Source organism: Podarcis pityusensis (assembly GCF_964106645.2).
Source record: "Podarcis pityusensis genome assembly, chromosome: 6".
In the NCBI taxonomy this organism is placed as follows: Eukaryota; Metazoa; Chordata; class Lepidosauria; order Squamata; family Lacertidae; genus Podarcis; species Podarcis pityusensis.
This window is the reverse complement of record NC_138030.1, coordinates 52,393,965-52,414,498: the sequence shown is the minus strand read 5'-3', so window position 1 is coordinate 52,414,498 and position 20,534 is coordinate 52,393,965. Positions and strand designations below refer to the sequence as shown.

At 40.5% G+C, this 20,534-nt stretch overlaps 1 protein-coding gene and 1 long non-coding RNA gene across 11 annotated transcripts in view; one reads left to right on the top strand and one right to left on the bottom strand.

Moving 5' to 3' along the window:
* The window catches only part of LOC308479038 (phosphatidylinositol 3-kinase regulatory subunit gamma), a 263,420-nt gene extending 251,526 nt beyond the window's left edge, over positions 1 to 11,894 (top strand). For 4 of the 6 annotated variants that reach the window (XM_081009373.1, XM_081009374.1, XM_081009377.1 and 1 more), the window contains 4 exons: positions 173 to 349; positions 1,602 to 1,673; positions 2,224 to 2,394; positions 4,440 to 11,894. In XM_081009373.1, coding sequence (XP_080865499.1) covers positions 173 to 349; positions 1,602 to 1,673; positions 2,224 to 2,394; positions 4,440 to 4,638 — 619 coding nt within the window. In that variant the 3' untranslated portion in view covers positions 4,639 to 11,894. The remainder of the gene's footprint in view (positions 1 to 172; positions 350 to 1,601; positions 1,674 to 2,223; positions 2,395 to 4,439) is intronic. The other 2 variants (XM_081009375.1, XM_081009378.1) reach the window with 1 other exon arrangement.
* The window catches only part of LOC308479124, a 55,990-nt gene continuing 41,058 nt past the window's right edge, over positions 5,603 to 20,534 (bottom strand). For all 5 annotated transcript variants that reach the window (XR_013987458.1, XR_013987459.1, XR_013987460.1 and 2 more), the window contains one exon: positions 5,603 to 8,314. This is a non-coding gene — a long non-coding RNA (uncharacterized lncRNA). The remainder of the gene's footprint in view (positions 8,315 to 20,534) is intronic.

Sequence of the window (20,534 nt, the reverse complement as noted above, 5' to 3'; positions counted from 1 at the left end):
GCAGGATCAGGAAGCTCTTGTGTAGATACACTTTTAGTCTGAAGGTGTGATGAATGAAGCCAATGTCTTCCACAGTGCCCAATACAGTCACTATGTACTATTTAGTTGTAGATGAGAGTGGTTATTTTTGTGTGTAACTTTTACCCTTTAAAAACTAGTCACTTCTTTACAGCATTGCGATGAATTATGAAAAATTAAAATCACGTCTGGGTGAAATCCATGATAGTAAGCTGCAACTGGAACAGGATTTGAAGAAGCAAGCTCTAGACAACCGGGAAACTGACAAGAAAATGAACAGTATCAAACCTGATCTTATGCAGCTGCGCAAAATCAGAGATCAGTACCTTGTGTAAGTAATAGCCAGTCTGTGAGTCTCCAGTATTCTGGTTAGGGTCATTCACAGAATTAGCAATTGTGTTGGTGTCATTTTAGAAGTAAATAGAGTGGGCCTGAGCTAGATTAAGACCCTGGTGGGGGTGGGAGCTTTAACTCTCCACTTGTGTCCCAATCCAGCTTGGGCTTTTCATTTCATGTCACCTAATGATTAAAGACCCCTACTCTGGTACAGATGCAGATCAGGTCTACTGTACTTATTCACTTACTTGTTTTATTTATAACCTGCCTTTCATCCCAAAGGTTTTCTAGGACAGTGCAAAAACTAGTCAATAAATATACTCAACAACCATAAAATCATTAAAATGCATAAGCATCATAAAACAGGCTAAAAATAAAAATCCTTCATGTTTGATATGAGAGGTATGTCTTAACTTGGCATTTGAGAATAGATAACATGTTGGACAACAGCATCTCCAACGGGAGCGAGTTCCATATTCAGGGTGCCCAAACAAAGAAGGTCCTGCTTCTTAAAACTGACTTCAGCTACTGTTGGAGCTACAAGCAAGCTTTGAAGCACAGATGGGGGTTTTGTTCTTTCAAATTACCTTACAAAAAAACATTCACACAATTCCTATTGATTGTGTGAATGGTGTCTCATCTAATTTGGCCCAAATATATTAATGAAAGGAAGCTGAGCACTTAACATGAAAGGATGTTAACAGTTGGTTAGCCTTTTCAGCACTCATGTAATAAATGCTTGGCTTAATAATAACTAATCCATAGCATGCCTTGTATGGAACATTTCTGGTTCCAGCTGAATTTTCTTGTTAGCTTTGAAGTGAAATAGAGCCGATACTGAATCCACACTGGGTGTACCAAGTCAGCAGATAACTAACCAGCGCCCTCGTAGATAAGCTGCTTTTCTGAGCATTAACTGCTTACCCACTAAATGGAATTGGGATATCCAGTGAACAAATCCCATATCTTGCTAGGAGGGGGAAGGAAGGCATGTGAGTGAAAATCTTACATAGAGGAGGTCAATTTTCCAAAAGGCTGAAAATGTTGTACAATGTGCAGCCATATGCAGTAAGTACTACTAACTGTATATGCCTTTTCTAATTCAGGTTGTGATATATTCCTTCAGTAAGGACACTGCTATAGGAAGACCAATTATGGCCTCAGAATGTTATGAATTGTTAAGTGTCCTTTTTGTAGATTATATTAACTATTAGACCGTATTACAGTATATTGTCTCTCATTGGCAGCTGGCTTAATCATAAAGGAGTGAGGCAGAAACGAATAAACGACTGGCTTGGAATAAAAAACGAAAATATTGAGTAAGTGTTTTTGTACAACTACTCTGAATTTTGCAATATGGATGATTAAAGTGCATAGAAATAGTGCATGACAGGAGTGTGTAGCTCTGTGTTGGTGTACATGCATGTGGCTGTCATACGACCATGTACACTTTTTCTTAATCATGTGACAATATCTGGTCATGCATCTAGATTTTCAGATAACACCAAAGGATTTTTCTCTTAGTGGTGTACAGTTCCAGAAGAATCATTCAGAAAATAAATAACTCTATCCATCCTACTAGTGATATATAACTAGTACAAATTAATTTTTTTTAATCTTAGTATCTTTTATCTTGCATGGATGAAATGTAAGCATCTGAGACAATGAAAGTGTTTTCTTATGCACCATAAAACTACTGCTGATTTCTCCAGGGCTTGGTCCCATATACACAGTAATTAACAGTGGTATAAAAATAATGTGAGTTAGGCCTCTGTTGGTGTTTGCATGAATTGCTTCATGCAAGGACAAGTAATCCTAATACAGAAATATTCCTGCATTAAGAAAATAAGATTTGTTGTCTCTTCCTAGTACATACTTTACAAATGAGGAGGATGAAAATCTGCCACATTATGATGAAACATCTTGGTTTGTGGGAGATATCAATCGCATCCAAGCAGAAGATTTGCTTTGTGGGAAACCTGATGGAGCATTTTTAATTCGAGAAAGTAGCAAGAAAGGCTGTTATGCTTGTTCTGTGGTGTAAGTAGTGATTCCCTGGATTTCTTTTAGGCCACGTCCTCTGTGTGCACTTACAGGGGAGTCAACCACATTAGACTAATAAATTTGGTGGGACTTGCATCAAAATAACCCTGTATAGAATTTGGCTGCATAACTTGGATAGCTTTTTGCCTTATATTTTCTTAATTTAAAATGGGTTTAACGCGAACTGTGGAGAATGCAACATAAAGATAACTGAACGCTTACTTGGTTAGCTTTCTACCGTATTTACTTGAGTCTAACGCGCCATTGAATCTAATGCGCACCTCAATTTTGCAGTGTAATTTGCCCCCAAAAGGTGAGCATTAGATTCGAGTAAACATGGTAAATTAAATGGCACAGCATAACCAGTACTAAGAGAACCAGACCTCAGTGCCATAATCTATATACTGTTTGTGACTCTTTTGTATTTGCATTCTTTGCCTAGTCCTCTTGACAAAAGTATCCTAAAGTGTTTTTAAGCTTTCAGTGTCATCATTATATACACTCAAGAAAAGTACTGAGTGCCTTGATTTGCCCATGTGAACAGCTACTTAGAGCCTACTCTTCTGGTTTGCTATTGCTTCCAAATCATGCAGCCAGATCTTGCTCAGATATGCACTATTTTAGTGAAAAAAATAGGGATATCTTCATGGATACAATAGTGCAAAGGACTGGTATCTCAACATCTGCAATTACAATAGCTTTGGTAGCAGGAGTGGGAGAAATTTAATTCAGTCTCTGTTCATCATGTGTCGTCTAGATGGGTCAGTGGTCTCTTAAAAGATGAAGACATTTCTTAGCATTTAGGTTATAACGTGGCATATCAACTTAACCAGTCCTCCCCAACCTGGTGCCCTCTGGTTGTTTGGATTAGTATAGGAATTTAGGAAGCTGTCTTATACTACATCTACCTCAGTATTGTCTGCTGGCAGTAGCTTTCCAAGATTTCAGACAGGGTTCTCTCCCAGCCCTACCTGAAAGTGCCAGGGACCTTGGGACCTTCCACATACAAAGCATACAAATACAAGAGCAGGCTGCTGGATTGGCCAATGGCCCATCTAGTTCACCACCCTATTCTTACAGATACCAAAGCAGGACAAAGTAGCAACAGAACTCTCCCTGGCATTCATGGGGATACTGTGTCTCCAACCTTGGTGGTAGAACACAGCCATTGTGGTTAGTGTCTAATTCTCTTTTAAAGCCCTCTGGCTATCACTACTGCTTGTGGAGCAAATTCCATAGTTTAACTATGCACTATGGTCAGGGATGATGGGAGTTACATCTAGAGGGCACCATGTTGTGGAAATAACGTGTTGGGAATTGTCCACAATCATATCTTTTGTCAATAATGTTAGTGCAGTCAGTAAGTTAAATTCTTTAGTATCTTCCTGCTCTTGTAACATAAGCAAAACAAGTTTCTACAAGAGCTAGAGGATGTACATTTCCCTAGATTATGGGTAATTTGTAGTTCTTGAAATGCTTCGCAGGTTGGGCATTTATTCTGCTTACATGTGTGATAGAATTATATGTGCTTTAGTACTGAGTGAATGTTTGCCCTATGTATTCTGGTCAAATGTAGTACATATTAGTCCTTCATTACCAGCATACCTCCCTTGTAGTTAGTATATATAAGGATCTGCCCAGGAACAGTACTGGAACCTTAAATGCCACTTACCTGAACTGCTTTAATTTTTTTTTAATGGATTTACTGAAAGTTAAGTCCAAAAGCAGGTTCTCTGGCAAAAAAATTCTTTATTGTAAATATGTTATATATCGTATAAAGCTAAGCTCTAGAGGGTTTGGAAGATGATATTTAGGTAGAATAGGAACCTCTGTCACAATCTGAAAGGCTTTTTAAAAAAGCCTTCACTGCACCGTGACAAGCATTCATGAGACAGCAAGCCATTCTAAACATGAAAATCATTACAGGAATACTGTTGAATCCAAGGTTCCTTGATATTTATCATGACTTTTCAGTATCTCACTTGTTGTAATCCTTCTAAAATACTATCATGTTAATTTTTAATTTTCTATTTTTTTAACAGAGCTGATGGTGAAGTTAAACACTGTGTGATTTACAGCACTCCAAGAGGTTATGGGTTTGCAGAGCCATATAACCTTTATACTACCCTAAAAGAATTAGTCCTTCATTACCAGCATACCTCCCTTGTCCAACACAATGACTCCCTCAATGTCCGGCTCGCTTATCCTGTCAACGCACAGATGCCCTCCCTCTGTAGATAAATTCTAGGAGGGTGGAGTATAGGTGAAGTGTTGGTTCTCGGATTTCTTTTCTACAGTTTTTACTAAAACCCAGAGGGCATTCTTTCTCCTTAAGACTGCTTGTTTTGCACAAGAAATGATTTGATGAATGTGAATTGGAGACCTAGCAGCAACAAAATAATAGCTTTGGGGTTGGTGCCCTGGTGCTACCTGAAGATCAGCTGTGTTTTTATATAAGGAGACTCTCTCATTTTCCCTAAAAGGAACAAGTTATCTCTTTAAAGATGCATACAGAAAGAACTAAAAGCAAAACTTTTGCCAGGCACCATCAGCGGAACTTCTACTTGGATTTTGTTTTTCTGAGGTATTAGTAATGTCTTTCAGTCTTAAGCTCCAGGAAAATGTAGGGAAAGTCTCTACTCCAGAAACTTCCCTGTTAATTTTAGCAGCTTGGCTGCAAGTCAGACAAACTTACACATGAGGGCTCATCTTGATGTAGCATGGTATTTGGTGAGAGGAGACCAAAGGAATTATGGAGAGAGTTTCAGGTTCTTATTTAGAAGAATATCCTCAAGGAAATATTGCTTTATATTTTACCAACATAGCAAAACTTTGGTTTCAATAGTACTTACCGGTCTTCAAATAAAAGAAACCAAATTGAACCCACCAAAACTACTTTCATTGCTGGATTTGGGGGGGTGGGTAGATTGCATTTGCAATCACACTTGCCAAAACTTGAAGAGAGAAATATAAAAGCTAAAAAGTCTTCTGTTGTTTTGAAAACTAACCTGACCTGATGTAACTGCACCACTTCCCCCTTTATTATTTTCAAAATGTGGTTCCTTTCTTCCAAGGATGTCAGATTTTGTTTTTAATACTAAGCTTTGGAATGTTAAGCAGAATGAAGCTGGCACCTGGCATGTTTATAAGATGCTAAACAATGAATTTTCTGTTTTAAAAACATTTGTTGTTGTTGTTGTTTTAAAAAAAAAACTTTAGAAGTGCAATGGATTGCTTCTCAATGGCTTGCTAAACCAAAAAACAAAAAAACAAAAAACCCCTATGGGTGCAGTCTATATACTGTTGAAACTGGCTACAAAACTGTGTTTATAATGCATTTGGATTGCACCCTAAATCACGAAATCCATTGTACCGGTTGTATAACCTTAGAATTCATTGCTGGCTTACCATAAGACAAATATTTGGGTAGCTGAATTCAATGGGACTAGTAAAGATATAAAGTGGTAGAATCTATCAGTATCTAAACAGCTTTGCTTGGTCATCTGCTATCAGATTCATCTGGATTATATGTAACATCAAATAATGAAATTATAGCAAATAGTGAGAACTGGATCCACTAGACTGTGAGAATTTGTGCTCTGACAATGCTGTATTTACCTTTTTTTGTCACTACATGTATGCCCTTGTTGATTTATTGTAATTTCTAAAGATTATATTTGAGCTAGAACACTTGCTTACACAACAAGGACAAATCGGTAGATTCAGCATGAAGCCTTTCCTTTTTCTGTGTAGTATTTGAAGTGCATGCCAGGGAGTTGGGACATTTGGATCTTTTCTGGCTCCAACCTACCTTCAGTGCCACCTTGAACCCCCAGACTGTTAGATTCTAATGTTTACACAAAGCAGAATGCACTATAAGGGAGCTTAGAAGTATTATGCAGAATATGAAATTGCTGAACAGGAAAATGATAAAATTTGAGCACTAATCAGCAACTGGAGGGGCTAAACTAGATTGCTTGACATGTCCCAAAAGCACTTCTGTTTTGCACTAATCTACTGCCACTTAAGCTAAGTGCTGGCTAACCAGCTGGAACATGATCTTCTAAAAATGGAACCATGGTTGTAAAAAAAAACCCCATCCTGTAGTCTTTAAATTTGTGAGACGATAGTTAATAACTTAATGTGCCACCATCTCTTCAGTCCCTCTCTTCCCAGGCCTGTCCACCCCCACATCCTCTTTAGCCAGCAGCAATATGCTACTTTTATTAAGCGTGGCACTGGATTCTGCCACTTTTCAGAGTCATCAGGTTGAGATTTTATACCTCCTCTGGAAGCCTAACCAGCTTGCACATTCTAATTTGGTACCTGCACATTGCTTAATACTACTCTTTCATTAAATCTAGCCTAGACCACAGAGGCTTGTTCTGACTTACTCAGAATCAGTGGAATGTTTTCCCATAACTACCAATTATAAATCTTCACATTTTAATGTTATAACCAAACAATGAGCTAATTGGCAATTTAGGCCATACCACACAGCCTCCACTGTTTTGCATTAACTTCATTTGGGTTTGCCCCTATGAAGTCACTGAGTCCAGTGCTAGTCCCTCTCAGAAAGACCCACTGAAATTAAATGAACCCAAGTTTGTCATGTCCATTGACTTCAGTGGGTCTACTCATAAGTAGGACTAACATGGCCCTGGGGATACAATCCTTTGGCTTCTGTTACTGTATTCAGAGTATCAGTCAATATGCTTCCTTTAGGTTCATTTTTTTAAAATTTACAATTAACTTTATGTGTACTTCATCTCACAAGGTGCCTTGATTTACTTCCCTTTAAATTGGCACATTCTGAAACATTTAGATTAGAATTTTGAGGAAAGTAAACATATACACATGGCTTCCTTTTGGCTTATAAATAACAGCCAGCTGGTGTTCACATGCTTGCAATGCCTCTCACATTGAACATTTTTGGATGGACTTTGCAAGTGAAAAATCATTTTGCGGTTTACAAATGAAAGTTTGTAGAAGAAATGTTCTTCTACCACCATTCAGCTTCCATCAACATTTCTTGATTTAATGTTCTCATGCCTAATTTTTCACACCAGTTAGCTGACCTCAAGTGGCAGCATTCCAAATTCTCATAGTTCACCTTTGTTAAGATCAGCCCCCTAGCATAACTTGCTGTCTTTCTACAAATGCACTAGAGAATGGCAAAATGGAAGATGAGAAGAGCTCAATGTGTGGGTTTTTTTAAGCCAATGAGCTAGGCTTGTTTTAGTAGAACTTTTTTTTAGAACATTTTTTTTTATCTGCTAGATGTTATACTGATTTCAATGACCCAACTATGTAAATGTTTTTTGTTAAGCAGTAAACTGGTTGGGGAGAAAGGCTCTTAATATGCAGCTTATCTGAAGTGCTTTAGTGGGGAGGATTCAATATTTTCCTTTCTCACAAGTAGAAAACTGCATATTTTTCTGTAGCTGTTGCAGTAGCTGCAGTGCACAATAGATTAGCCAAGATTGAAAAGTAATTGAACTGCTAGTACTTCTGAGGCTATTTTCTTTGCCAGTCACATATCATAAGAACAAATACAGCACTGTTAAGGAGAAATTTTGGGAAGAATTCATAAGGAGGTTACAACATAGTTTTTCCTCTGTACCTATGTTGTACAAAGCAGTATCTTGAATATCCTACTTATGAATGTAGGAACAAATCCAGCCTCACTGGGTTACTTTTCTAGTCTGTGAGCTAGATTGATTTTATGTGCACATTGGAGCTGCTTGATTACCTTTCACTAAACAACAGTTCTTTGCTCAACAAGTCACTTTTAAAACTTGGGAGAGTTCAGAAATTATACCTGATGCAGCATGTGGTGGTGTTAGCCGGATACAAACTTTGAAAAGCTCCTGTAGTTAAAATGTAGAGCTGGTGATGCAATTCTTAGGATCATGGCCTAAAATGAAAAGGAGCAGGGGATCAGCCAACACAAGCAACATAAAACAATCATACAACCCAAATTTAAGTTTATATCTACCTCCAGCCACTGAATTCACTTATAAATTAGTATGCATAATCTCTTTAATTCCAGTACTCCCCCCCACCATAACTGTAGGTGTTTGGTTTTCCCATACATAAGCACAGTTCTCATATATTCTTTTTTTTTCCCCATCCAAACCCCCGGTCTGCACAAGCTCAGGAATAGGGATAGCAGCAATTCTTCAGTCTTTCTTAAGATCAGGCACACAATAGACTGTAGAAGCCAACCTGGACACATGTAGGACACATATTAAGGGCTTGAGGTGGTTTGGTTCTGTAAATATGTTGTCACTTGGAAAGCCATGACAACATGTACAATGACTTAATGGGTTCTCTTCACATAGCAATTTTCCTGTTTGGCTATCATATTTCCAAGTCTACAAAAGCCCCCTCTTTGGTACTTGAACAATATTTGTTTGAATGTGTAGTTTTTTGGTTTTGGTTTAATTCACACTAACAGGGAATAAAAATCTGAAGTGGTAACATGTATTGTGTGTATGCAAATGTAAGACAATTTTTGTGAGATGACAGAGTATAAATGCAGATCTGGGCATAATGTATGCTCAAGGTTTTTCTTCTACCCATTTTTATCTTTTTAATGTGAATTCATAAATATATACTTCATGACTTGAAAAGTTTCAATATGCTCATGAAGTAAACATTTACATCCAGTTTGTTTCACCCTTTAAAATACTTGCACTTAAAAGCAGCCAGACTTGGAGTTTTAACTTATTGAAACCTCCATTTTCTGATATGCAGCAATTGTACTTTTAGACAGGAACTCTGTTTCTCCCTCCCCCCCCCCTAATAAGAATTACTTTATTTCCTGAAAATGATAATTTTCCAGAATTGAGGTGTTTTAAGGCATTTTGAGATAGGAAGCAAATCTTAAAAGAAATGGAATAAGGATGTGTCCAAGGGCTGGCATCAGCAGTGGACATGGTCAGGTACTTCTTGGGACCCATACCCAGGCAGCTGACCCATAACCAGTCTCCAACTGCTGCACTTCTCTTTCTCAGTGACACCTCACTACTCGACTCTTCCCTGCCTGCTTAGGAGACTCAGGGATGTGAGGATGTGCACTGCACCACAGTCTCATGACTCCCCTTAAGTCAGGAGAGCTATACCCTGTCACCACAGCACCCTTGCTTCATCCAAGTTGACAGGGAAAGTCACACAGGCAATGGAGGCAATACCTGTCATTGACTCCACACACTTGCACTAACCAAGGCAGTGCTTTCCATCCTAACCTGCCCTAGTAGTTCTTTCTCCTTGCTAGCTGTAGATGTATTGACCAACCCTGGCCTCTTCTTCCTGTCCATGAGACACTGCACCCCACATTCTTTTCCCTGAAGCCCACAACCTGCTCTTACACCTCACCCCACCCCACTCCCCAGTAAAGAGATGTGGGAAGAGGCATTTTGCTTCTGCTGTTTGCCATCAACCAAAAGCTCATGCATGGAAGGGGTAAATGGAGCCCACTCTGACTCTAAGGATTACAGGGTGACTTTAACATAAGATGGCAGTTGCCTAAAAGCGAAATGCTGTTTTTAAGCCAAATTGTACAAACAGTTGCAATGTTTCTACACGCCAAGATAGCTCTGGGTGTGGTGGTTGAAGCTTTTCCCCCTGTGCCATCTTCATGAGCTAAATCACCATTCTGAAGCTATTTGGTGTGTTATGGGAAACACATACAACTGGATGCTGCCTGTGTTTTCTCCCTAGCCCCTTGGGGCAGATATGAAATATGAGGGATGATTTATTTTCAGCAGGGAGAAGAGTTAAAAACCCACTGTCCCTCAAGCACTATTCTTCTGGTATGATTGGGCTATAAATAATACACAGGATCTCTCAACATCCTATCTACTCTCAGCCCTGAGCTAAGAGCTTTGCTTGGCTGGAGTATGTTTTGACTGAACATTGAATAACAAATAGTGGAAGTTTAGCAAATCAGTCTAACTTTTCTAGGTTTCAAGCACTGGCATTTTTGGCTGGCTCCATAATTTTAATGCAGACCTTTATACTATACACTATTCTTCAGCAACATCCCTTACTCCTGTCTTATCGCTCATGGAGGTTGAGTATTGCATATAGCAATGGCTCATAGTTAAAAGTTTATTCTGTTTCACACTGCTTAGTATCTTACCTATAACCATTGAGAGCCTTGCACTTTTCTCCAATCAGCCCCTCGGGACACTTTTTTATTTTCAGACAGGCATTTGCAGTGTGTAAAGAAAAGCTATTTAAAGACATTTTCAAGGGTCAACATGCTTCCTCCTCCCCCATCATAGGCCTAGTATGTTCAGTGGTGTTGCACCCTTGTATGCCAGCCAGCTGTGTGTTGTCTTTCTTGGAGTGTAGAGTGTTCGGTATTTGCAGTGACTGACTACAAAGAAATTTAACTCAACCTGTTAATTTTTGCCAGTTTACAGCACCATGGGATTGTACTGGTCTGCAACGCGTGTGTGTGTGTGTGTGTGTGTGTGTGTGTGTGTGTGTACTGTATGTATATAGATATATGGAAAATAAATTCACATACATATATCTAATATGCATTGGCCATAACTAGCCCTGGCCCTCTGAAACTCCAAATTCACAATTTTCACTTGCTTTACCCACCTCACAATCTGAAAGTTTGGATCATTTTGTTCTCTCCCCCCCCCCCCAAAAAAGTGGGGTTCCTCACTAATACTCTCGATGTGCTTTTAAATTTCCGATTTTTTAAAAGTGTTTTCCTTATTTGCTTCAAGATAAAGCATTGTAGTTTATTCAAAGCAAAGTGGTTGCATTTTATATAAACCCCATTTCCTTTTGAGAGACGGTAACAGTTGCAGTTTTTAAATATGGGAAAACCCCATCTAGAACTAATGTGCAAAGGAGAATAATAGCATTAATCACTGTGTATGGACTCATTTTACAAATACATGTAACAATGAGTAGGTAGCTTCATTTTGTATTGAGGTATGCCAGGACTGTGCACTCCTTCTGTACATCCCGCACATGAACACTATATTCTTGAAATCCATTTTGGTTTTTCTTTTAAGGGATGCTATTTGTCAAAGGTTGCTTCTCATGGAGCAAAGGGGATTGTTTTTGTTTTGTTATTTTTTAAATATAAATTCCAGCATGTAACTTGAGTAGTCTTGTTGGTATGTAAAACCTGTTCTTCTGTCATTTTATGGTGTAGTCAAATTCATGTAGTTTAACTTTAAAAAAGAAACTGCTTCATGAGGAAAACAATTGTATGTTAGTCATATTGTAGTTTCTAGATAAGTAATGCAACATTGTACTTGTCACCAAATGTGCTATGATCTTACTGTATGTTTCTATTTTTTAAAATAGGTGGTTGAGCTTTGGAATCCCAGACACTAAGCATTCTGGCCTACTTTGCTTTAGAATAAAAATGCAATAAAAGGTTGCAATAAAGCACATTTACATGTAATGTTTTAGAAGGATGTACTGACCGCTGTTTCTAATAAATTGAGAAATACAGCCTAGCTGGTATGATGTGGTGATAAAAATGTGTTTACTCTGTTTTGAAATTTTAAATACAAGATCAAATAAATATTGGAGCCTCGCTTGTCAAAATATTGCTGAAATTCCCAACTATTACTTTAAAATCCCAGGTGGAAAATTACTTCAGTTCATCATAAACTGTTAGTGAACACTGATTTACATCACTCAATGATCTCATTTTCAGTTACAGTCACTGGACCTAGTGTGTTCCATTCAGACTTTGGTCAGAAGAACCCATCTTTTAAATGTCATTCATAACTGATTGCTTTGCTGCTTACATTCTGAATCAGGGACAGACAATATGCTGACTGAGAGCAGATTCTAAGCCAGCAGTAGACTGGGCCAGAGCCAAAAGTAGCTATGGCCAACCTATTCTCTCTCTCTTCCTGTCGCGGCCAATCAAGCTGGTAAGAAAGGGACTCACTGCTCTTGCTTTTCAAATTATGCCAAGGGGCACAAGCCCACCCATTCAATAGGGTTAGGGTATTAAGCATGAACAAAATGATCTACATGCATACCTCACTTTATTGCACTTCACAGATATTGCTCCTGTGGGTGTAGTTGCAGGCAACCTAGCTGCTTCCAGGAGAAGGAAGACGCCCACTGCCCCTCTTCCTGCCACAGGAGTGGAGGTGGCTAGGAACCAAGTTTTTCTCCTCCCACCCCTGCAGCTAGAGGGGACATGGCTTAACAGTATAGTATAAACAGACCACATATAAACATAACTTTTACATGCACTGGGAAACCAAGAAAAAAATGTGTGACTTGCTTTATTGCAGTATTTGCTTTATTGTGGTATTCTGGAACCAAACCTACAATATCTCTGAGGGATGCCTGTACTATTGTTGATTTTAATGGGTGTGAATTGCACCTACAGCATTGGGGGAGGGAGAATTTGAGTTGGAAGAACTGACAGATCCAGAGTCTGACCTGGCTTGTGCCTTTAGGGCAAAGGAGGGTGTGCACAATCTCTTTCCCCATTTTCTAAGGCCTAAATTTTTTAAAAATAAGTACACCACTTCCCAGGGCCACTGTGCTCCCCTCCCCCCCCCAAAAAAAATTCTTGCAGTGCTTTAGATCCTGTGAATCCCAACACATCCCGATTCACACACACAGAGATAGTAACTACCAAAATAGAAAACGTGGCAGGGGCATAGGAATGGGCCAGAGGTATCTGCTGCAGCTTGGCAGTACTGAGCTAGATAAACTATTGCTACAAGGTACTGCTGACATTTTTATTTTCTTCTTTACTTTTAAAAAGACCACGTTTAACAAGACAACTGTCATCTTAGGGAACATAATGTATTATTTACGGTCTCAATGTGAGTCTGCCCATTTTTATAGCTGGAGAAAGAAGAGCCAGCATCAATTAGAGCTTCTCTAAGCACCTGAGTGTGTCACTGATTTGACTTTTTAGGGTGAAGAATTATTTTTTGTTTACAAACTAGGGTCTCATCCAGACCAAAGCCTAATGTGGATTTGAAGCTGCTTGTGCCTCTCTATCTTTTTGCAGCTTCCACACAATGTCCTCATCCAAGTGGCAACCCACACCATCTCCTGCTAAAGTCTGATTTTCCTGTTCTCTGGATAATCCAGTATAAAATCACGTGTTACTTGACTGTGAATGAACTAAAGCACATTATATGAGCAGGTTTATACACATGTGTAATGATGTTTTGCTGGGTGCAGGAAACGAAAAGGGGAGGAATGGAAGTGTCAGCCTTTCATTCCAGCAGCTCTCAATCTTGCCTGATATGAAGCAACACACATTTTTTAAAAAATGTTTTTACTGCTCTTTTGTGTTATTTTGGAAAACTTGTATTTCAAAACAAAAATGTTGAAAGCTGAACAAATATCCACATGAAAGGATTTGACAACAACACAAAAAATCAAGCACTGGCCACGAGTGTGGACAGGAAACATCGAGGTACATTTTAGAAGCATAAAACTGAAAGTGCTTGTGTGGATGAAGGGACACAAGCACAAGGAGAAAGCAAAACATACATGGAAATGCATATCTACACATTCATGTCCTAGTTTAGACACAACCGAGGTTGCCTTTCAACTTAAACAGAGGTTTCCACATTCTGGTTTTGGTTGAAGTCATGTGGTAATAAGGCAAGGTATGCCTGTAAGTCATTTGTGCATGCTGAATACCCTATTGGGACGTGGGTGGCGCTGTGGGTTAAACCACAGAGCCTAGGATTTGCCGATCAGAAGGTCGGCGGTTTGAATCCCCACGACGGGGTGAGCTCCCATTGCTCAGTCCCTGCTCCTGCCAACCTAGCAGTTTGAAAGCACGTCAAAGTGCAAGTAGATAAATAGGTACCACTCCGGCAGGAAGTTAAACGGCGTTTCCGCGCGCTGCTCTGGTTCGCCAGAAGCGGCTTAGTCATGCTGGCCACATGACCCGGAAGCTGTACGCCGGCTCCCTCGGCCAATAAAGCGAGATGAGCGCCGCAACCCCAGAGTCAGTCACGACTGGACCTAATGGTCAGGGGTCCCTTTACCCTTTTTAATACCCTATTGCCTTAATACCTCTCTGTGGAACTTACACTCAGTTCATTTCTGAGCATGCACATTTTTCTTCTTCTCCAGTGGCAAGTAGAACTTGTCAGGAGGTGTTGTGACTGCATGAGTAAAGTTCCAGAACTAGGCGCTCACCATTAGTTCCTGTCTTGGGAGACCACTGGACGAGTGGTTTTCAGGCAATAATTCAAATGAAATCATCAAAATTTCTTCTTTCCTTTCCTTTCCTTTCCTTTAACTGCAACACAGTCCACACTGACCATGCTTTCTAAAGGACATAATGCCACAAAAATTTCACAAGTGAAAACTGTCAACAGTTTTTCTTCAAATTTCCCTTAAGTTTTCCATCTCTACAATAGCAGTCTCTGACTTGTTTGCTTCTGAAGTGTCCAAAATTTAAAGCAGTATACTTCTGTATGCCTAAAATTTTGGATGGCCATCTAATCTGACTGTCTTGTTCAAACGATGCTTTATTAGTTTTCTTTAAACTCTCCCCCTAAGAAAAAACATTCAAAAATACTATGCAGCTGCCAAAGATTTAGCCTCTGGCATTAAAGCAGCTGCAAAAACCTCTACAACATTTGAACTGTGGGCAGCACATAAAGATCTGCTTTAATATTCCAACCTATAACACATTTATGAATACCTGACACGTTTGCTTTATCATCATATAACACTTGGCCTTCGTGCTCCCAAATATACAAAAACCTCATCCTGAACCTTGATCTGGTCTGAGCCACAAACACCTCTATGGCCCCACTCCTCTTGTTGTTTTAGGCTAGTTCTCCCAGTTTCCCTTGCTCACAGCCACAAAGTGTTGAGGAACTGCAGTATATTTCTGGGTCACTGGTATGGGAGGGAGAAGGGGGAATATGTTAGTGTATGTAGAATTACACTTTCATAGCAGGAGAAATCAATGTGGAGCCCTCCAGATGCTTTGGACTACAACTCCCATCTGGCCATGCCAACACGGCTAATACTCAAGAGATGGTAGGAGTTGGGAATTCACAACACACAGAGGGCACCATGTTGACTCTCCCTGCTTTACAGAAACATGAGAGTGTAGGAGTGTAGCTCAATATACGTATGGAAGAGTCTTCTCCCATATAAGCTCACAGGAAGCTGCCTTATCCCAGTAGTGATTATACATCCATCAAGCCTAACATACTTTACTCTGACAAGCAGAAACTCTCTTTGGGGTCTTGGGCAAAGGTTCTTCCTTTATTAGCTATCCTTTTAAGTGGAACTACAAGGATTGTATCTTGGACTTTTAGAATGCAAAGCATGTGCTCTGCCACTAAACTATGGTCTCTCTAGTTCCAAGAACCCAGGCCCTAAGATCCCCAATGACAGTTCTGCTGCAGATTCTGGGAGTTGTGGCTATGCAGTGTTATGAGTTTGGGGGAGGGGCAGACTCGCCATAATCTGTGGATTCAGTAAAGAGCTAGAATTTGAGCAAACTCATAGATTCATTAAGTAAGCAATGCACCAAGTAAGCAATTTGGCTAGTTAAAACTTAAGTCAAGCACTGTTAAATACAGTTTAGGAACACAAACCCAGGCAGCTTCACATAGCTAGCTAGGGATAAGCCATGTCGTTAGCATGACAACATGTATTGATGGCCTATCTAGGAGGAATCCTTGGGCCTGGGCAGACAGAAATTGCCAAGATGGTGGGGTAAGAGAGAGAGAGAGGTGACAGGAAGAGAGTGATTTTTATCAAGGTGCGCTGGGAAGAACGGGGAGAACAAAGGGAGAACCATCTTAGCAGGCAGGCTGAAGGGAGGCTGGGAGAGATGCCTTGGGCTCCAGTGCTGCACTTCTGGGGGGAGCAAGTCCCTCCTAAGATGACCATGCTGTAAGATCTGGACTAACAAGACAAACAATACGCAAAACACTAAGAACAGCATATAAAGCAGACAGTATCCTAAGCAGCTCTATCTTCCTTGTCCAAAAGCCCAACTACTGCCAGAAGTAATCTTTAGAGAGAGAACTCTGCATAAATGCTGCTGGCCTCCAATGCGGCTGCAAGGGCACTGGAAACTCCCATTTCCCGTTTTTTATCAACTACAGTTCAGTGGTAAACACAAACTCAGATAAAATGTGGTTTCTCTTTACTATGGTTTAGGCCTCTTGTTAAACCTTTTTTTCTGTTGAGGTCTGCATTACCTGGGAGATTATTTTGACAGGTGCCACATGCTGTTGAGTAACTCAGTGCCAGAAGGGGGTGAAGCCTGCCCCTTTTTCTTACTCTCTTTTCTGCTACCTCCTTTTTCCTTTCTGCCTACCAGGCCGTTGGAAGAGAGACAGATCTCTCTTGCCAGAAGTCTATATTGATCAGTTACAGAATAATTTCCCCTCCTATTCCATTGTTTGATACGTCCCTGTCCCCCCAGGATTCTCCCTCTTGCCCTCCTTATCTCCCTCCAGCCATACAAAATTAGGCAGAGAGCTACATGTTGCCGTTGGGCCACAGTTCACCTACTCAGGGAAACAAGCCAACTTCAAGCCATGTTTTATGGATTTGGTTTGTTTCAAATAATACAGTAGTTTAGATTAACTACAGCAGCATTGGACTGCAGTTACTTGAAAATAAAAGTGAAAGCTTCTGATCTCACGACTACACTGGAGAAGAAAAGTGCAAAGTGCAGAAGTCTCATGTGTGCAATGCTAAACCAAAGTTTACAATTACATTGAAATTTTGCCATTGTGTATGGGCATAATAGTGTTATGAGTTTGAGGGGGGTGGGCTGTATGCCAAGACCCTTCTATTTCCTGGATCCAGCAAGTGTTAAAATCTAAGCAAGGATTCAAAAATCATATAAAGTTTAAGGATATTAATAGATAGTTCAGCAGTCCTTTCAGCTAAAGTGCAGAAATGCAATCTCTCAATTTTGATGCTTTCCATTGCGTAAATTTCTGAGGCTCTTCAGATAGGCTGTGAAGGAATGTGAGATACCAGCTCAATCTAACTGGAGTACTGTTGAGTGCCTGGTGATCCCACATGCCTTAATCTCATAGACAACCACTGTGGAATGTGACAATCTTTAAGCTAGTCATGCACTTGCAACCAGAGTACACTTATTCCTCCTTCCCACTTAACCACCCCTCACTCATGGGTTGGCAGGCATTCCACATGAGCAAATGCTTAGTGGCAAAACCCAGCATCCTTCAGGACAGGACACTGCAAGACACAGAATGGGAGGAATTCAACATAGCATTATGGTAGTCATTCTGTCAATGCAAATATTTCAGTTTGCCAGATGGGATCCCCCCCCTCCCCCGTGCACTGTTCTGGGGATTCACCTGACACACACACACAAACACTGAGCCAATGCAGGGCATGTGCGCTAGTAGAAGTCCTTGCTTGGGTTTCTGCTACCGGGACTCAGCTGAATCTGCCCCTATATATCTGGACTGAGGAAAAATAGCTTCTCTGTCTAAAATGGGAAAGGAACACTATTTTGAGCTTTTGGCATTAGACACAGAAGAGCATGTTGCAAAGACCTATGAGTGCATAGCTAACACAGATTTAAAATGCCATTCTTCACCCTCACAGAAAAGGAAGTCTGCAGACATGTTAGCTAGTGAGAAGTTGAAGCTGCTGCTGCCGAAGAAGCTGCCATCCTTCTTTTATTAGAAGCTGGGCAGCAACCACAGCAGACTGTGAATTAACATTTCCTAAACATGATGGGCAGACACAATAGAGTTTGGGTTAGCTCTAATCAATATATGCAAATGAAGACCCCTCCTGGCGTCTCCATTCCGTCAGTGGGCACAGATGAAAGTGCAAGTAATTAAGAGCTTGCTCTAGTGATACTGAATCAAAATCAGCTTAATGAGAAATTGTCAAACTTGAAGTCTGTTGGGTAAACAGTGCATGAGAGAGAGTGGCCTAGCATACACAAAATGAGCTTTTCCACACTGACGCCTTCCCTGTGGGGGCTTCTGTAGATGACAAGCAGATAACTTCTGAGGTCACAGCTACTGGGGAGTGGTTGCATCCTCCCTCTTGAAAACTGATAGGGATAGACAAGCTATACAGAGCTGGTATTTAGTCAAAATTTCCTTTATGGCCTGTGAGCCAACAGGATTAGGAATGGGTTGAATAGAAAGATACATCTACTGGGCAACCCAAGGCCCAAGTCCAATCTCACTGCCCCTGCCATGCCATCCTGCAGTCCCCAAATAGAAGCAACACACAATAGGGTGACTTGTTGAGGGAGAGATTTGCTTCTGTCATGGCCACAGGCCAGAGAGTGCATAAAAGGGACTACTGTCAACCCTATTATTTATATAATAGATACTATTATCTCTTTTCAATGGCATTGTAAGCATTCCTTAACCTACACGTTAAAAGTTGGGACAGCATCTTTTCTAACCAACAAGCATCAGAAGCCAAGTTCTCAGAAACACTAGATAAGAACCATGGAAGTTGCCTTATTATACCAAGTGCTTTGGCAAAGGCAAAGGTTCTTTTGGATTCAATGGCAATAATACCACAAGTGGAGGGAAGTTCGATGCTTTCATTAAATAGATTGCACAAAAAACAATTATTTAAGCAAAATAGCACAGCAAGAACAAGATAAACTACTTCCCCATTCTGTTATAGGGAGCTCCAGCAAACAGTAATGAACAGACTCCAGCTGGCCATTGCACAGCAGCCTCTCAGTCCAGGCCTATGCTGAAGTTCAGGAGTCAGAACCCATCTGAGAGATTTAGATATTCCAGCTCCTTGGTGGCCACAAGCTGGCCAGCCTTATATCTCAATTCCTCCCACCTGGTAAGGTAGGCCAGTTTACTGGGACCAGCATAATTTATCTGCCTGCAGGCACTCAGCCTACAGTTGGCCCACAAGTGGATCTTCCCACATCCTGCTGCTACTGATCCCTGAAGTCCAAAGCGTGAATTAAACCCAAAATCATTGGCAGTCTAGGGGTGCCAACTTGAATAAAATAGGGAGGGCAGATAAGCCCTATGCTGCATAATCAGTCACATGATGAGACACACACACACAATTTGAATGAGATTTCCCTTCAACTTTGGGGGGCCCAGCCCCCTCAAATATTTTAGGGGGGGGCAAAGTGACCTTGGCCCCTAGGAGTTGGCTCCTATGTGCCAGTTCCAAAGGTGACAATAAGAAGGGAGGAAGTATCATGCAAACCAATATCTATTTCCCCAAAATGTAAAATTCGTCCACAGTAGGTTTCCCCTACACCAAGTCAAACCACAGCTCAGTATTGTTTTACACTGATCAGCAATGGCTCTCAAAGATTTCAGATGGGGTCCCTCCCAGCCCTACCTAGAGATGCCAAGTACTGAAATTGGGACCTTTTGCATGCAAAGCCTTTGCCACTGAGCTACAGTCCATTTGTAAATGATGGAAGATGAGGTGGTAAACTTGTGTTTGGATTACATTTTGTACATTTTGTAACAGGTGCAGCTCACATGATTTAATCTTCCTACAGACAAAAAAAAAATTACATATAGAAAACATGGTTGTCAAGAAGAATTCCAGGCTAAATGCTTCTCACGAATACAGTAATTTCTGTGTGCACTGTTATATAAAGGAACATCCATTAGGAAAACGGCTACTTACAAGGTGGTCTGGTCCCACTGTTGCTGCTTTATTTGTGGTTTGTAATGACCTGCTGCTTTATGATGCCATTTGATATTAGCTAGCCTACTCTGATACCATGTTTAAGAACAGTTTAATTACCGGGGGCGGGTAATAAAAATTATTACCTTAGAAGGTTACGCCTTATTTGAGGAAAGTGGCAAATCAGGTTGACTAGGAAACATTTCACACAAGCCTAGCAACAGGAGGATGGGTGCATAGGACCAGTGCTGGCACCTGGCATGCTTGGGCAGCTGCTAGGGTACCCTTAAAAAAATATATCAGAATGGCACTCAAACAGTCCCAGGCAGCTGCGGCTGCCTGTCATTTAAATTTCCCACAATGTTCCCAAGTGAGCCTACAGCAGGGTATTGTGGGAAGTTAAAATGGTAGCTGTTCCTAGCAACCTGGCCTTGCTCTGAGCACTGCTGTCGCCAGAGCTTCTTTTGGTAAAATAAATGAATGAGATGCCAATA